The following is an 18,301-nucleotide window of genomic DNA, read 5'->3' as shown; positions in this document are numbered from 1 at the left end:
GACTTTTTCTGCTTTATGCTGAAAGCTTTGATGATATGAGTTTGTTACAATGAATTGCCTCATCTGTGAAGGATATATGTGATGCTGCTTGTAGCTACTGTATCTTAATATTAATCAGCATGAGTGTGCATCTGATTCCTGAAAATGCTGCCTACAGAGGCAGCTCACTAGGATTTGGGAAAGCCCAAAAATTATTTGCTACGTTTAGTGAAAAATCAGCATTGTTGTATGCTGCACACATGTTGGCAAATACAGCAGATCATCTGGCTATCCATACATGCATACTGTTCACATGGACATTGCACAATGAATGTATATTTCCAAAACTAAAGAGAGCTCTGAGTTTATTCCCCCATATTGTTTTTATTCACACTAACCTTGTGAAAGCACATGAATCCAAGCTTTGATAGGCTGCTGGTTGTTGGTTTGTGTTTGGCACTGGTAGCGTCCCTCAAATGTCCCTCCATGTATGTTAATCTCCAGAACTCGTCCCCCCACCAGCATGCGGTACCTCACGCCTGGACTCTGCTTCAGGGTCTGGTTCTGATACGACCACTTGATGGGCTTCATGTGACTGGGGACCACCGGGCAACCTGAAGGGGGTTATGGGTGAATTTGAAGAGGAAATGGGGCTGAGGTCTCCTGTCATTTGCAATTAGTTTTGAAAACAAGACATTTATTGACTGAAGTGTGCAAACAGGACATCAAGTTACTGGAAATCTGAACTCTCACACACAGAGAAAGAAGAATAAGAGCTACAGCAGCTGTGCAGTTTGACGAACACTACAGTAAACTCTAGGCCTTATTCAGCAACAATTCATGTTTATGTCATAGAAGAAAGCATCTATTCATTAAGTTATTAAGTAATTAAGTTATTATCTAGGTAAAATATCTTAAAATAAGATACGTTTAAAAGAAGTGTGGTAAAAAAAGGCACATTCTTTGAAAACTTGTCTTAAAATCTTATACAGTGTTGCATAAGATAAAGATTAACTGAAATAAAATAAAATAATATAAACTTATTTTTATTTCACCAAGTTGTCAAAGCAACATTTTTCATTTTAATTTATTTTAATATTGTACTAAAATAACTAATACTAAAACTGAAACATTTTTTAATTAACAAAAATTATTTAAAAAAAACTATAAATAATACAAATGACACTACGAAAACACTGCATTATGAATAAATAATAATAATAATAATTAATACTACTACTATTAATAATAATACATTTTTAATACAATTTACATTTACTGATTTTTCATTTATTCAAAGTGACTTATAAATGAGAAAAGAATTTGTGATATAAGCAATATTACTTTCTTTAGGTATGAAAATACTGAGTATACAGTCCTATGAAACTACAAGACACAAGCCTTAACACGCAACAAAAAATTGCAAATTATGTAGTTAAGACTAATAATATGGTGTTCAAATTTCAAAACACACTCATACACTCCTAAAAATAAAGGTTCTGTATTAGCATTGACCATTCCAATCTTTCCATTCCACAAAAGATTCTCTGGTGAAAAAAGGTTCTTTAGATTATAAAATGTTCTTCACACTAAGATCCCAAAATAATTCTTCTACAGCATTGCTGCAAATACCCCCTTTTGGAATCTTTATTCATAAGAGTGTATCATTTAAACAACATGAAAGTGCCGTACCTATCCTCAAGGTGTCTCCAGGTTTGACGGTAACGCTGGTGCCGATCACAGAGGCCATCAGAACCCTCTTCCTGTTTATCTCTTTTGAAGGCTCAGATTCACCCGCAGCTCCTCCTGGCATCAAGACAGCACTGTGTCATCAAACATCTCACCATCAAACGCAATCAACCAAAGCATTCCTACAGGTAGATTGTTCCTTTGATGGTTGAATGACCTCAAGCAGCTGAATTATTACTCCTAGTTAGAGCTTTTTCCCAATCAGCAGAGAGATTACAGCCCATTTTGACCATGATGGAGACAGAAATGACCTCAATTAATGAAATGCGGTGGGAAGTTGTGTCATCTGAGGCCAAACAAGGCCTTGACTGCCTTCTGTTTGTGGCCTATAAGATCTCCAGAGACAAGAGGCCTCTATAAAGAAGGGAATATTTCTTCATTTCGCTGAAAAAATGAATTTTACCACCCCTACAGTCTGTAGGTCTCACGTTATTTCTCAACGAGACGCGCCAAACGATGCCAATATCAATAAGCGACTCGTAAATCTCCTGCCAAGTTCACTGACTTTGTGGGAAACCGAGCCAACCCACAGAGTGTGGTTCACTTAGCACCGAAACGCTGTCGTGCGAGGATTTCCCTGTCACCCGGAGAAGTGTGGACTGACATACGGCTGCTATGGGAATCGCTACTCACCCGCCACACGCAACAGGCTGGAGGCCACCGACTTTCCAATGCTGTTGGCAGCCACGCAGGAGTAGGTGCCGTAGTCTGGCGGTGTGAGGTTTCTCAGGAGCAGAGATCCGTCCGGGAGAGGACTAGCGCTGGAGCCCAGCGGACCCTCCTTGCGGTGCCAGCTCAGCGTTGGCCGCGGGACACCTGTTCAGAGACAAACGTCCGGTCACTCTCAATCAATCAGTTCACACTGGAGTCTGGAGCTGACGCTAATCACTGCTTTATATGAGTAAGGTACACTTTAAGTGTCCCATTTCTTTTTAAAAGTGTTTGAGGGACAAACTGTATGTTGTTAGAAATGTTAGATACTTTACATAAAATATTATTTAAAATAAAATTAGCATTGCAGAAAAAGATGATATTTTTAAACATCAAATCAAGCCCTTAAAATTGTGATTTTGGCCTTTTCCGCCTCATGTCCTTCAAGACTGTATAAAATAGAATAACAAATAAAATAGCTCAACATCATCATTTTGAATAAATTACAATTTTGACATTTTTGAAAAAAAAACAAGACAAAAACAACAACGACGAAAAATTTACTTGTTACATTCAAAAATGTTTTTTAACATTTTATTTTAGCTGTGTCGCACATTCGCAGGCAAACGTGTTCGCATGAATTTGCGACATTATTAAAAATATAAAAAAAATAAATATATAAAAATTGGAAAAAACATTCTTTAAAATTCAGAAAGTTGAATAATTTCCAATCCATTTTCTCAATTTATACACAAATTGTACTGTTGACTGCATTTGTCAAGCTCAACAATGTTGTGAAACTTAAAAAAATAAATATATATATATATACATAATTCATAGAAAATATATGATGCAACCAACTATAAGCCACTATTTTTATTATTTATTAACAGCAACAAAAACAACAATTATTGTTATTATTAATATTATTAATTTGTGTTTAATGTTTGATTAAAAATAATAATAAAATAAAATCGAATATCACAAACTGAGAAGTGCCAAAATGTATGCAACAAAACAAAACAAAAAACTAAATAAAATAATAAAAAAATTAAATGAATAAAATAAAATAATAGTTTGTATAATATTCAGTGGAAAAGGTCAAACTAAGTTTCACGTTCAATATTTTCTGACCATTTGAAATATATATTTAGAGTTTCAGACCCTATTTTACACCCCATTCAAGAAAAGTTGGTCTGGGCGCAGCTTTCACAAAAACAAACCTAAGCTCTTGACAAATCACTGAACAAGTTCCAGTATTTAGGGGCAACTGCTATCATGCCCTTAAAAGACTCATATGTCAACATCAAAGCCCGCGCCAAATAAATCAAACTGCAGAAAATGTTGATTCAAAGAGCAGATCAACAAGAGGCCAGCAGATTGCCACGAATTACTTGTACAAATGGGCACAATGAATGCAAATTGCCTCCCTCCAACCAGTTCCCATGGGACGCCCCCGCTGAAAATAATGAGCAGCACATGGATTGGAGTCTGAGTTTTATGGTCCCCCGTTCTGCCGAATGGAGACATTAGTACTGACATACGGCCGTTAGTCTGAGAGCCAATGAATAGACACACTCTTAGGAATGGAAAATCACATCAGAGGCCTTGAGGTGTGTGTGTGTGTGTGTGCGCATCAAGCGCACACGAGGGCATTGACACACTCTGGCACCAGTAAACAGTCAGGCATGCCTGCAAAGATGGCAGGAAGTGATGTTGTTAAGATGTAGGTAGGATTAATAGTGGCTGCCACAGTGACCTCTGCTCTCCTGGAGAGGGAATTTCCAGTGGGAGGAGAAACGTACACAGGAACAATAACTGCATGATGGTGAAGAAAAAAAAGGAACATTAAAAGAAGATATATTACATACAATATGTTTATCTCTACGTGCTGACCGCCTACTGACTGCAGACTCGTACAAACACACTCTCCGTTCCAATACACATTAGAAGTGCTCCATCCCAGACTCATTTCAAAACTACTTCTTTCTTTGGCTTCTGACCAGTCAGAGAGATCGAAAGGTAGTACTGTGATGCCAGTGATCTTTGTTTTTATTATTCTTGTTGCTGTTTTCACTAGTTCTATTCTTATTAATTTGATCATTATTGTTATTATTTGCCAAGGTTTTGCATTAATGGATGTAAAGCACATTGGTCAACTTATGTTTAACAGTGCTATTTAAATTAAACTGATGCACAATATCTGGCTACACTGTTAGCATTTTAACTATATTAAATAAAATAAAATGATAAAAATACAATAAAATGAAAAAACAAAATCTTTGATTATTTGATGTTTATTGCTAGACGATAACAGAACCAAAGAATAAAATAATATATTTGTTCCATTTCTCCTCTGTTTAACTATATAAAAATGTATAAACATGAAATTAACTGAAATATAAATTAAATAAAAAATTAAATACAATAAAATAAAATAATTATTTAATGTTTATCACTAGAAAATAATAGAATTAGAAAAAATTAAATAAATAAATATATATATATATATTACTTTATGCTTTTCTGTTCCAATATTGGTTATGCTGTAATACGCTATATCACAATATAACTATATAAACAATACAACAATTTATAATTATGAAATAAACAGAAAAATAAAATAGTTCAAATAATATTTAGCTTGACCTTCTGATCTGATCACAATCAATATTTTCTTACTATTTGTTAAAATTTTTACATGTATATTTATGTTTATATATACAGTATATATATAAAATTTAATTTTTTTATTTAATGTTTATTGCTAGATAAAATTTAATTTTTGATGTGCCTTTTTCCCCTTCTGTTCCAATTTCTTAGCTTTGAAGTTATCATTTTATCTACGTAGTCAGGCTGTAGATAAATAAAAGACAGCAGACAAATAAAACTATAAACTATAATATATATATACACTATAATAATAAATAAAACTATTATATTTGAAACGATTTCAATACTGAAGAGTATTAACAAAATTGTTCAGATTTACTTAAAGAAAGAGGAATGTATTTTTAGAAACACGCAAATGTTAAAATCTACTTGAATAAATATCTTCCTGTGTGCTTTGTACTTCTAATATGATGCACAGAGTAGCTGCCTATGTAGAGTGTTCCAAAATCACATCCAAAGTCCTGTTTGAGGTTACATGGAAGTCTATGTAGGCAGCTCACTAGATTTTAGAACGGATCTACGGTTAATGACCTGCGTGATAAGCAGACTGAATTCTGCTCTGTAAAAATGTGACCTGGATCAGACACTCGCTGTATCCGGGTGTGTGTGTCCTCTAACAACACATCTCTCCACACCATCAGCTTAACCACTCAATTACAGTATCTTCTTACATCATTACCCATACTGCACTGCTCCGTGCCTGCCTATGTCAAAGCCAACTGGACACGTTCTTCAAATCCTGTTTATTCATCTCAGGGAATCAGATGGTGATGAAAGCATGAGAGAACAGCTGACACTTGTGGCTTTCTGGCCTTTTGCGAGGCCACTGTCACACAGCAGGTGTCCTCTGCATCAACCAAACCACTACACAAACAAGTCTACATAGACTGCCGTGGTGAGTGAAGACAGACACAACAACCTCAGAGACCTTTGTTTATATAAACATGCAAATAAAAAGATGGAAGGGAGAATAGTGTCCAGTTTGGGAAGTTTGAGGGGCATGAAAGACCCAAAACTGCAAAAAATTTATCTCATTTCAGGGTTTTATTGAACAATGAGGCTATTAAACACTATAATTACATCTGAAGTATATGCATTAAATTCCACTGAGTAGGTAGAAATCTAGAGACAGCTCTATAAAAAGTATATTTTAGTACAATAGAGCGACAGGAGCCCTGTTTTGCTACAGTAGATTGGCGTTTGTAAATGTCGCAGCGCGGTATAAATCCCATGGAAGGGCCCTGCATCCTGAATGCCTGTTTACTTTACAAACCATTTCTATCCAATTACCAAAACCACATGAACAAGAGCTATTAAGCATGGGATATGCGGACATCAAACATGTTCACTTTTTCACAGAGTGAAGCATCTCGATACTGGAGACTGCAGCAACTGGTAATGACGAAAAGAGGTTTGCTCAGGAAAATACACATTAAAGCCATAGAATATGCATGTGTTTGTGTGTATGTCAGTGTAAGAGAACTGTTGTGTGTGTGTCATGTGTTCCTGCCTCTTGTGCCCATATTTGGTTTGTTTCCTGTTCTCGTTTCATGTAATTAGTAGTTTATTCGTGTCCAGCGTGTCTGTTAATTTACCTGTGTATTTATAGTCCTGTCTGTGTTGTGCCATTTTGTCTGGTCTACTCGTTACTCCCCGGTGTTCCTGTCAGTGCCTGCCTTGTCTTGCCCTGCCTGATGTCTAGTAAAGTATGTTTTTGAGTTACATCCTCGTTTCCGTGTTTCCTGTGTCCTCCCTGCTGTGTGCACCGTGACAGAAGACCAGACCAGTACAGTAAGCGTCGTCCCTTCACCGCGTTTTGTTTTGTCCAGTTTTTCCAGTGTTTTGTTTGTTCCTGTGTTTTTTGTTTTACCCGCCGTTTGCGGGAGTCAAGCCCGCCGGATCGCCGCTGAGTCAAGCCCGCCGGATCGCCGCTGACTCAATGCCCGCCGGATCGCCGCTGACTCAATGCCCGCCGGATCGCCGCTGACTCAATGCCCGCCGGATCGCCGCTGACTCTAGCTCGCCGTTCGCGGGAGATCACGCCGCCGTCCGCGGCTCAAGGACCCCGCCGTTCGCGGGAGATCACGCCGCCGTCCGCGGCTCAAGGACCCCGCCGTTCGCGGGAGATCACGCCGCCGTTCACGGCTCACCGACCCCGCTGTTCGCGGGAGATCACGCCGCCGTTCGCGGCTCACCTTGGCCACTGTTTCGCGGGGAAAGCCAACCCGCCGTCCGAGGTCACTCGGCCCGACACCGGTTGGGGCTGCCTCCAGCCCACCGGTCCCTGCCGTTGGGATGGTCAGCCGGCCGGCTGCCACCGTTGTGGTAGTGGCAGCCGGCTGCCGCCGTATTGACCAGTGACCGAGGTCTTTTTAACTTGTGTCTAGCCCCGGAGGGCTCCTGATACCCCCAACATCCCCAGGGAAATTTTTGGGGGGGGGTAGTAGGGTTCCGGCTGTAGGGGCCGGGCCGAGAGGGGTCCGAGGCCAAGGCTCCGTAGACCATCTGCCTTGGCCTTCTGTGCTCCCTGCACCGCCATGGTCACCTGAGCCCCTGGCACCACCATGGCCTCCTGGGTCTCCGCTGGTCTCGTCCAGCTCCGCTGTGTCTCCGCTGGTCTCGTCCAGCTCTCCTGTGTCTCCGCTGGTCTCATCCAGCTCTCCGATGTCTCCGTCTGTCTGTATCGCTCTGGAGGTCCCTGTCCTGTGTTCCGGTCCGTGTCTGTCCTGAGAGGCCTCCAGAGCGCCCACCCCCCCTCCCCGATGGAACTGTTAAGGCTCGGGACGAGCCTTTCGGGAGGGGGGAGTAATGTAAGAGAACTGTTGTGTGTGTGTCATGTGTTCCTGCCTCTTGTGCCCATATTTGGTTTGTTTCCTGTTCTCGTTTCATGTAATTAGTAGTTTATTCGTGTCCAGCGTGTCTGTTAATTTACCTGTGTATTTATAGTCCTGTCTGTGTTGTGCCATTTTGTCTGGTCTACTCGTTACTCCCCGGTGTTCCTGTCAGTGCCTGCCTTGTCTTGCCCTGCCTGATGTCTAGTAAAGTATGTTTTTGAGTTACATCCTCGTTTCCGTGTTTCCTGTGTCCTCCCTGCTGTGTGCACCGTGACAGTCAGATTGATTTTTAGCATTTTTTTTGCCAAATCTAACTAATTGGCTTTCATTTTTTAAGTTATACAATGTGAAATAATGCATTATGTATGTTGTATGGGTGAATCTCAAAATAGAAATGCCATTTCACACTAAAATTAAAAATAAATACATGTCCTATTTTTGTGTTATATTAATATATAATGTAATTTTTTTGCCAAATAGCACTAAGTCTAACATAAGAACATTATATGAGACTAAGCATTGGTATTAATTATGCGTAAAATGTTTATGTCATGACAATGATTTGTTTTAAATATGCAAATTTAAAAATATATTTTTTTTTTATTTTTCTTTCGGTTGTGCAGTGTCCAACATTATTGTATCCTCTTATTATTTTAGCATATTAAATTTAGTACATTCAAATGTTATAAATTAATTTTAAAAATATATATATCTAATTTAATTATCATTTTTGTATTACATTTGATTAAATATATAATATTTTTGTTTGATAGCACTGCAAATTTGTTTACAGATCACATTATGTTAGACTAAGATGACATGATTTTATGACATGATATGTTTTTTCATGATATGTCAAAATACTTTTTTTTTTTTTTTTTTTATTGTGAAATTTCATAATTCTGGAGATTCACCTGTAAATCATCCCATACCTTTGATGGGGCACTCAAGGGTGAGGTTGGCACCCAAACGGACACTGATAACCCCTCCAACCACCACCTTCAGACTGCTGCTCTTCAGATCTGACGTGTTTCTCCGCGAGGCAGCGATCGTGGGTGTTTCTGTTCATAAAGAAATAAAAACCATCCGCTCACATTATATACAAAACAGTCATTACAGAGAGCAACCGTGTGTAATGTCTCACCAGCCAGCAGAACTAGTGTTGTCTCTGAATCGGAGCCCAAGTCGTTGGTGGCAGTGCATCTGTAGATTCCCACATCACTGGCGCCGGGGCTGAGGATGTGTACTTCTCCATCGCTGTCCCACGATACCCTGGGGAGGGCAAAAGAGACACGTCCAATCAGCTGTAGATTTCAGAGAACACCATTTCATTGCTTTTCCCATACACACGTATGCAGCATTAAAGACCCCGAGTGATGAAAATCAAGCTTTTAACATTGTATTACAGACTGAGATGAGACCACAGGAGCTCAATGCCCTTTCAGTGAAAACACACTCCATGATTGTGTCTTAAGCAATTCACACCCTCGGATCAGGTCGAGATCTGGTTCAATCTCTCATTTCCTGTGTATCAATCAGAGGTGTCCCTCAGGCTCCGCTACTCTTAGTTCTGGTTCACGTGATCTCCTACAGCAATCAGGAGTCCCAGAAGAGCCAATCAGAGGCAGCGTGATGGACTCTCAGAGGTGGTTATATACCTGATTAAAGTGTTTATTGTGCAGACGCCATTGTGTGTGTCCGGAGGGCTGCTCGGGGACTTTATCTGACAATTGTGAAAGACTAGTGGGCCTCCATAGCCAAAGAAAAAAAGTAAGCTTTGAATTTGTAGCAATCCTACAACAGAGTAATACTAGAGAAGGCATCTGCTTAACAGCTATTTTCTCAAAACTAGACAAAATCTATTATTCTATACATGATTTGTTTATACATTTTTAATCACCATTTTATGTACATTTACTGAATTATTCAAAGTGACATTTACTAGTTCATGCATTCCCTGATCATCAAATAATAATAACTATGGTATGCCTAACAAATATCTTCCAGATCTAGTATCCCCAGTTTATTTAAATTTTATATATATATATATATATATATACACATACACACACACACACACACAAACAAACACACACACACACACACACACACACACACACATAAATGTATATATATTATAAAAATTTATAATTTATATAAAAATGTATTTTATGTTTATATATATATATATATATATATATATATAAAATACAATAAAACAGTAATACTGTGAAATATATATATTAATAAAATTCAAAATGTTAGTGTATTTAGTGTCTCAGGATCCTTCAGATATCATTCAGATGCCGATTTGCTGCTCAAGAAATATTTATCATTAATAATTATCAATAATTATACTTAATATTGCAGAAACCGCGATACTGTTTTTCAGGATTCTTTATGAAAAGAAATTCAAAAGAGCATCATTTATTTGAAACAGAAATCTTTTGTCTTTGCTGAAAAAGCATTTCTTTCAAACTAAAAAAATGACTGATACACACACATAAATACACACACACACACACACACGTATGTGTATACTATTTGAAAAGTACTATTTGTAAGAAACACAAAGTTGTTGCCAATGTGAACAATTGAAAATCAATAATTTCTAAGGCTTGATTTCAGTGAGGATGCTGCCTTAGAATACAGCTGCCTATGTAGACAGACACAGCATGGAAGCTCCCTATGTTCTGGAAAAGAAACAGAGTGATTAAGAAAGTCAGAATGGGTTAGAAAGCTCCAGGGTGCAGTGAGCTCTCCGTCCACTCCCACCCAAAGCCACAAAGGGACGCCAGCACAAAATGTGCATTGTATCCCATCCAGCACACATCTCATGAAAGCCCACTCATTCAGAGGCACTAATAAAAACACAGCAGCTGAGTCATGTCTGAAGTATCCAACTCATAGAAAAGATATCATCTAAAGTGTGATGGCACGTCTGGAGCGACTCAAATGTGTGCAGAAAATCAGCTTCGGGACAATGGCAGCATTGTTTCAACAATCACAAATATTATCCTACTGTACACTTACATGCCACATTCAATGAACAAAATAATGATCACGAGATGTCTTTGGGAAAATTCGAGCTTGCATTTCAAATAATTTCAGATGATTATTTTTTAATTAGGTTTTATGCATAAACCTAATTTGAATGTTTCTAACTTGAACTTAATTCAAGATAAATTGTCTGCAAAAGTCTGAAAAACTTTGTCCCTCAAATAAATATGTCTTGTTTATCTGATGATTACATATTTTTTACTGGAAAACAAAGCAAGCATACTGATTAAAATATTTTTTAAATGTGTTCAGTGTTCCTGTGTTGATATACAGTGTTTCCCGTTGAAACAGGAAGTTGAGGCAGAACCAAGTATTGTTATTGTTAGCTAAAAGTAAGATAAATAAATAAAAACAATTTTGTTAATTGAAATAAAGCTGAAATAAAAACAAGGTACAAAGAATAAATGAAAAATTAAAACTTAAAAAGTTTAAACTAGAAAATTACCATCACAACTGATTGTTTTTTAAAGTTTCATGGAAATTACATTTAAATTATAAAAATATGAAATACTAAAATTGCTAAATAATATTACTTTAACAGAAATGAAAACTAAACATTAACAACATTTTAAACAAAAAAAGACAAAAAGCACCTAAAACTATTCAAATTAAAACCTGAAAATATAAAAACAAATTAGATGAAAAATTCAGACTTAAAAAGGTTAAAAGGAAACTAGAAAAGTTACATTAACAACTAACTGGAAAACATTTAATTGAAGAAAATTACATGAAATTATTAAAATATTCAATAACAAAATTGCCAAATAATAATTAAAGATAAAGCTTTATATTTTAAAACTAAATCTAACAACAAAAGCACAAAAATGACTAAAACTAAAAAAAATAAAAAAATATAATATAAATATAAATCATACTAAAATAACACTGAGCAGAGAATATTGAAGAGATTTAACTAAGTTTATTTACTAGCCCAAGTCAAAAGAACCAACCCCTAAAACTCTATATTAACTAGATATGGTTTGGGTGCATTTTTCACTTTATGGTGGAAATCATTAAGACAATTGCTTAAAAACAGAACAGCACATCTCTTCTCATCACGATTTGAGGTATAACTCATATCTAGAACACAAACCTGCAGGTTAAACTCCAAAGTATATTACTTAAAGTTTACAGCTTTGTTTAAATCACTAACCCTTGTATGAGCAAATAGAAATGAGTAATTCTCAGTCTTCTGTTACGAGATGGAACAGAAACTGCAGTGGTTTGAGTGTGAAAACCCGTTCACAGCTCTCGGAGTAAAGCAACCTTGTTAGGATCTGATTTAGAAGGATCTCGCAGCGGTGCCAAAACACATCTGAATGAAAGAGCGTGAAAGGGTGAGACTTCACACAGCTTTAGAGTCTGTGAACGTCAATCACCTCGCCTGTGTTTTGCTTCACTTTCGGCCAAAAATAAGAGGCGCTATGTAAGCGCCACAGCAGAGACAGCCCTGGGGCCACGAATGCCACAGGAGCCACGGATGGGAGGAGAATGCAGATCTACAGCATCACACAGAGCCATGCTTCTGTCACTGCACACGTTTCATATGAAATCACTTCTTTTCATGTCACCTCAAAGTGTTGGATGTTCCCAGTTTACTCACAACAACATGGAACATTTTTTATGTATTACTGAAATACAACAGAACAGCACAACCCAGATGTTCGAATATGTGCAACGCATTTTATGGATGACAGTTTCATGAACCTAGTAGAGTACAAGGCTGGCTACGCACGAAGGCTATTTCTAAAATAAAGGGTCAATTCTGACTTTGCTATGACAATCTGGCGCTTCTGAATCAGCGACTGTTTTGTTATTAGTTCAAGTATTTGCTATTGACTGTTCAAATGCGGAGTTTTGCTTGTAATGCATCGCATGTGAGGGGAACAGGGTCACATCACAGCGGAGTGTACAGCCCAAATACATACGAGCATCATCACTGTATCTGTCACGCAACTCTGTTCCCCTTTCGGGCTTGAACGAATAAAACTAACTTGAACAAGTAGGCCTCGCTGCAGTCCACAACATCCAGGGGGCGTAATAAATGGTTTGCAAAAAAGAGACACAGGATTAATGTTTGATATCATTATTTACTCAAATTGGAATCGAAACTGGGAATAGATAAGCAGAATCGGAATTCGGAATCGATAAAATTCAAATGATACCCAACCCTAGGAACTACAATAATGTACAGTATTTGAAAAATAATGTGTTTTTTGAACATTAAAGCATGCCAACATATTCTGTTCCACCAAATAAACAAAATAATGATCTTTAAAATAGCATCACATGACCCCTTTAATATAACTAAAAGGTTTGGAAAGACTAACTGAAGCATGCTCACTTATCCATTTATGCTTTTAATTATTATTTATTAATTTTTTTATATTGATATGTTCATTTGTAAATGTGTACGTTATGCTAAAATGTATCTATTTACTTATTTTGTTATTATTATTATTAATATTACTGTTTTTATATTTGTTCATATTTTATATTTTAATTAATTTATTTAATTTTATTAATGATGGAGTAATAGTGTGCAATAGTGTGAAGCTTTTTGTTAATGCTTTGGGAAAGATTACAAAATGTAAAATAAATTTTTTACTATGTACATTTTTTTTTACTATTTTCACTAAATAAAACATTAAAAACTAAAACAGTAATATTTTAGAATATTACTAAATTAAAATATGACTGCTAAGCTATGCTGCTTAATTTTTGTGGATTTTATTTATGTATTTATTTTCACATTTGAATTTAATGCACCTTTTCTGATTAAAAGTAAGTAAATAAATTAGTATGTATTTATTTATTTATTTTTATTTGTTTATTTAACTTTTGAATGATAGTGTTCATAATTGAAATAAATAATAGAAATATTTAAAATGCTATCAAATTGTTACCTTCACAAATTGTCTTGAACATCTTGACAGACAAACGGATAGGCAGACAGTTTTTGTTTCTGTCAAAAGAAAAAAAAAAACCCAGACACACTGTAATTTGGAACAATTTCCGTATAGCGAGACGTGCTAAAATATCCCCAATACCTGCAGTGAGAGAAGAATAACATGCTCTAATTGTAAATATTACTCTGTAGGAGTGGAATGCATTCATTCTGGGTTGGCACTGGCTGGCATGAGTTGGCAGTGACGTTTTATTTGGTTTTGGAGTCAAGTGGCATTGAATAGCAGTGTTTTGATGGCGGCAGTGATGCAGTAGAGACCGCACACAAACACAGCTGTCAACAAAAGAGTGGGAGGCAAATGATTTGGCAGCTCTAGGCAATACTGTGGTCAAAATAACTAGGGTATAATAAATAAATAAAGTATTATAAAAAGATTGTGCATGATCCAAAAATTTATTACGACAAAAATGGTTATAGCTGAAAACAAGACTGTTGTTCCCCTCAGCTGAACTTCAGATTTCTAAAAAAAAAAAAAAGAAAAAAGTTTTTCATGCTTGCCAGACTTGAGTTCTGTCAAGGATCTAAAGATGATGTGGCATCAAAAATAATAGAAACAAGCATCAGTCAATAAAACTAAATGAATCTATTTAATTCCAAATCCAATAAAATAAAATCTGATTCCAATAAAATCTGATAATGGATGTGACATGCGACGAAAATTTAGCATAAAATCAAGCTGTCAAAATCAACATCTGCAGGGTAATTCTATGAAATGAGTCCCGTTTGTGTCTTCCTTATTAAGTACATATGTAAAAATTATTTTTAACAATGATTAACTGATGTCAGCTTTCATAGTGTGTCAACACTGCGAACAAAAATACAATAACTTTATTAGATTTTTTATGCATTTTATTTTCTAAAACAGCTGTTTCCAACTTAATGCTATATTAGCAAACATGCAAATGTAAAAAAAAATCTAAGAAAATAAGGAAATAAAAGCTATAATATAATATAATATAATATAATATAATATAATATAATATAATATATATAATAATATATAATATAAAAAGACAAAGTCCTATTAAAAAATCTTTAAGAAATATTCTCCTCTCATAGATTTTCAGCCCTGTTTAACGCTTTTGTAGTTGTTGGATATTGGTATACATTTTCATATTATATTCTCTTTCTAAATGCCCTTTCACCTTTCTGAAGGTGACTCAACATTTTAAAATGTGTTAGCATGAGATGATGCAATTAACACTTACACGTATTATTTACTGTATCTCCTAAAATGTCTAAAATCTCAAAATTGACTTCAAAATCACTTTGTCAAACTTAAAAAGCACCCATTTCATAGCATGACCCTACAGTCATGTCAAAAGTGACCTCTGAAAGTTAAAGCGCTTCAATATTTCACGATTTCCCCTCAGGGCTGCTGGGTTTTCAAGCCAAGGCTGCGAGAAGAGGCCTGAACAATGTTTGTACAGCCATGTCTCTTTCAGGTCCCATAGCGCACGCCAGGAAGAGGGGCAGACAATGTTTGGCGACTGTCTGGGCGGAGGCTATGTTAAGGCCGTGAGCTGGACAAAGCTGAGTTACTAAGTCAATGTTTTCAATGACGGTATTTAACAGTCAACAGTATAGAGCAGACGATTAGACCACAATGAGACCCTGGAGAGCAAGTGAAAGAAGAACAGCCAGTATTTCTGACCCCAACAGACCGCATAACGTGAGATCTGGGGTGCTCTGGAGGTGAATATTTGAGTGGGTTGGTGATTAACAGGCTTTTGGAATATGCTCTTGCTCAATCAAGATCAGTCATGGCTGGACTCAGAGGTACATTGGGAGTCTTGTTTTCTATAAAGAGAGAAAAAATGGCTTTTCGGTGTTAAAGTTGAACTCTGTTCATTTCTAACATCATGTTCGTGCGACTAAAAGAACTGCGGTTGATAATAACTGAAAAAAAAAAATAGTAAAGTCATGTGAATTCCAGAAGATTTGTAATCAGACACTGTACCCCTATGCTGTTATTTATATTTTGAGCCACATAATGCAGGCACAAAGTGACACATTTAAAAGAATAGTTCATCTAAAATGTATCATTTTATTTCAGTAGAGCACAAAAGGTAATATTTTGTCCTTAAAAAAAGAGATGCACGAATATAGAAATTCAGGCCGATATTTTTGGACTAAAACTAAAACTGTTAACAACCATTTTTATTAATTGAAAAAAGCTTAAAATAAAATAAAATATTTGTTGAATTCAGGTAAATTGGACTTTTTGCTATTGAGAGAACTAGGAGAAAATTAACATAAAATTACTAAAACTTAAATGAAAATAAAAAACAGACAATAAAATTGGCAAATATATATATATATATATATATATATATATATATATACACACAGTATCTCACAGAAGTGAATACATCCCTCACATTTTTGTAAATATTTTATTATATCTTTTCATGTGACAACACTGAAGAAATGATACAATTAAAAATGGTACAATGTAAAGTAGTGAGTGTACAGCTTGTATAACAGTGTAAATTTGCTGTCCACTCAAAATAACTCAACACACAGCCATTAATGTCTAAACCTTTGGCCACAAAAGTGAGTACACCCCTAAGTGAAAATGTCCAAATTGGGCCCAATTAGCCATTTTTTCTCCCCGGTGTCATGTGACTCGTTAGCGTTACAAGGTTTCAGGTGTGAACGGGGAGCAGGTGTGTTAAATTTGGTGTTATTGCTCGTCATGGGAAGTTCAACATGGCACCTCATGGCAAAGAACTCTCTGAGGATCTAAAAAAAGAATTGTTGCTCTACATAAAGATGGCGTAGGCTATAAGAAGATTGCTAAGACCCTGAAACTGAGCTGCAGCACGGTGGCCAAGACCATACAGCGGTTTAACAGGACAGGTTCCACTCAGAACAGGCCTTGCCATGGTCGACCAAAGAAGTGGAGTGCACGTGCTCAGCGTCATATCCAGAGGTTGTGTTTGGGAAATAGACGTATGAGTGCTGCCAGCATTGCTGCAGAGGTTGAAGGGGTGGGGGGTCAGCCTGTCAGTGCTCAGACCATACGCTGCACACTGCATCAAATTGGTCTGCATGGCTGTCATCCCAGAAGGAAGCCTCTTCTAAAGATGATGCACAAGAAAGCCCACAAACAGTTTGCTGATGACAAGCAGACTAAGGACATGGATTACTGGAGCCATGTCCTGTGGTCTGAAGAGACCAAGATAAACTTATTTGGTTCAGATGGTGTCAAGCGTGTGTGGTGGCAACCAGGTGAGGAGTACAAAGACAAGTGTGTCTTGCTTAATGGGGAAGTCGTGGCCTAATGGTTAGAGAGTCGGACTTGTAATCCAAAGGTTGCGGGTTCGAGTCTCCGGCTGGCAGGGATTGTAGGTGGGGGGAGTGAATGTACAGCGCTCTCGCCACCCTCAATACCACGACTCAGGTGCCCTTGAGCAAGGCACCGAACCCCCAACTGCTCCCCGGGCGCTGCAGCATAAAATGGCTGCCCACTGCTCCGGGTGTGTGTTCACGGTGTGTGTGTTCACTGCTGTGTGTGTGCACGTTGGATGGGTTAAATGACGAATTCCGAGTATGGGTCACCATACTTGGCTGAATGTCACTTCACTTCACTTCACTACAGTCAAGCATGGTGGTGGGAGTGTCATGGTCTGGAGCTGCATGAGTTCTGCTGGCACTGGGGAGCTACAGTTCATTGAGGGAACCATGAATGCCAACATGTACTGTGACATACTGAAGCAGAGACTGGGCTGCAGAGTATTCCAACATGATAACGACCCCAAACACACCTCCAAGACGACCACTGCCTTGCTAAAGAAGCTGAGTGTAAAGGTAATCTGTGGGGCATACTCAAATGGAAGGTGGAGGAGCGCAAGGTCTCTAACATCCATAAGCTCTGTGATGTTGTCATGGAGGAGTGGAAGAGGATTACAGTGGCAACTTGTGAAGCTCTGGTGAACTCCATGCCCAAGAGGGTTAAGGCACTGCTGGAAAATAATGGTTGCCATACAAAATATTGACACTTTGGGCCCAAATTGGACATTTTCACTTAGGGGTGTATTCACTTTTGTGGCCAAAGGTTTAGACATTAATGGCTGTGTGTTGAGTTATTTTGAGGGGACAGCAAATTTACACTGTTATACAAGCTGTACATTCACTACTTTACATTGTAGCAAAGTGTCATGTTTTCAGTGTTGTCACATGAAAAGATATAATAAAATATTTACAAAAATGTGAGGGGTGTACTCACTTTTGTGAGATACTGTACATATATATATATATATATATATTTAAATATATGTGTGTGTGTGTGTGATGACTGAAAACCAATAAATGTCCAATTACAAAATTTTGACTACTTCGCATTGGTAGTTACAATAAAACATTTTACAAATAATTCCAGTAA

The 18,301-nt window shown here is 37.2% G+C and overlaps 1 protein-coding gene across 1 annotated transcript in view; it reads right to left on the bottom strand.

Annotated features, from left to right (window-relative positions):
* The window catches only part of LOC306884301 (ADAMTS-like protein 3), a 193,257-nt gene that overhangs the window by 11,285 nt on the left and 163,671 nt on the right, over positions 1 to 18,301 (bottom strand). The window contains exons 22-26 of the mRNA XM_079440043.1: positions 9,031 to 9,158; positions 8,819 to 8,947; positions 2,362 to 2,544; positions 1,672 to 1,785; positions 378 to 593 (exon numbers count right to left, since the gene is read on the bottom strand). Coding sequence (XP_079296169.1) covers positions 378 to 593; positions 1,672 to 1,785; positions 2,362 to 2,544; positions 8,819 to 8,947; positions 9,031 to 9,158 — 770 coding nt within the window. The remainder of the gene's footprint in view (positions 1 to 377; positions 594 to 1,671; positions 1,786 to 2,361; positions 2,545 to 8,818; positions 8,948 to 9,030; positions 9,159 to 18,301) is intronic.

Source organism: Barbus barbus (assembly GCF_936440315.1).
Source record: "Barbus barbus genome assembly, chromosome: 2".
Classification (NCBI taxonomy): domain Eukaryota; kingdom Metazoa; phylum Chordata; class Actinopteri; order Cypriniformes; family Cyprinidae; genus Barbus; species Barbus barbus.
The sequence above is the reverse complement of the archived record's forward strand: the minus strand, read 5'-3'. Positions and strand labels throughout refer to the sequence as shown.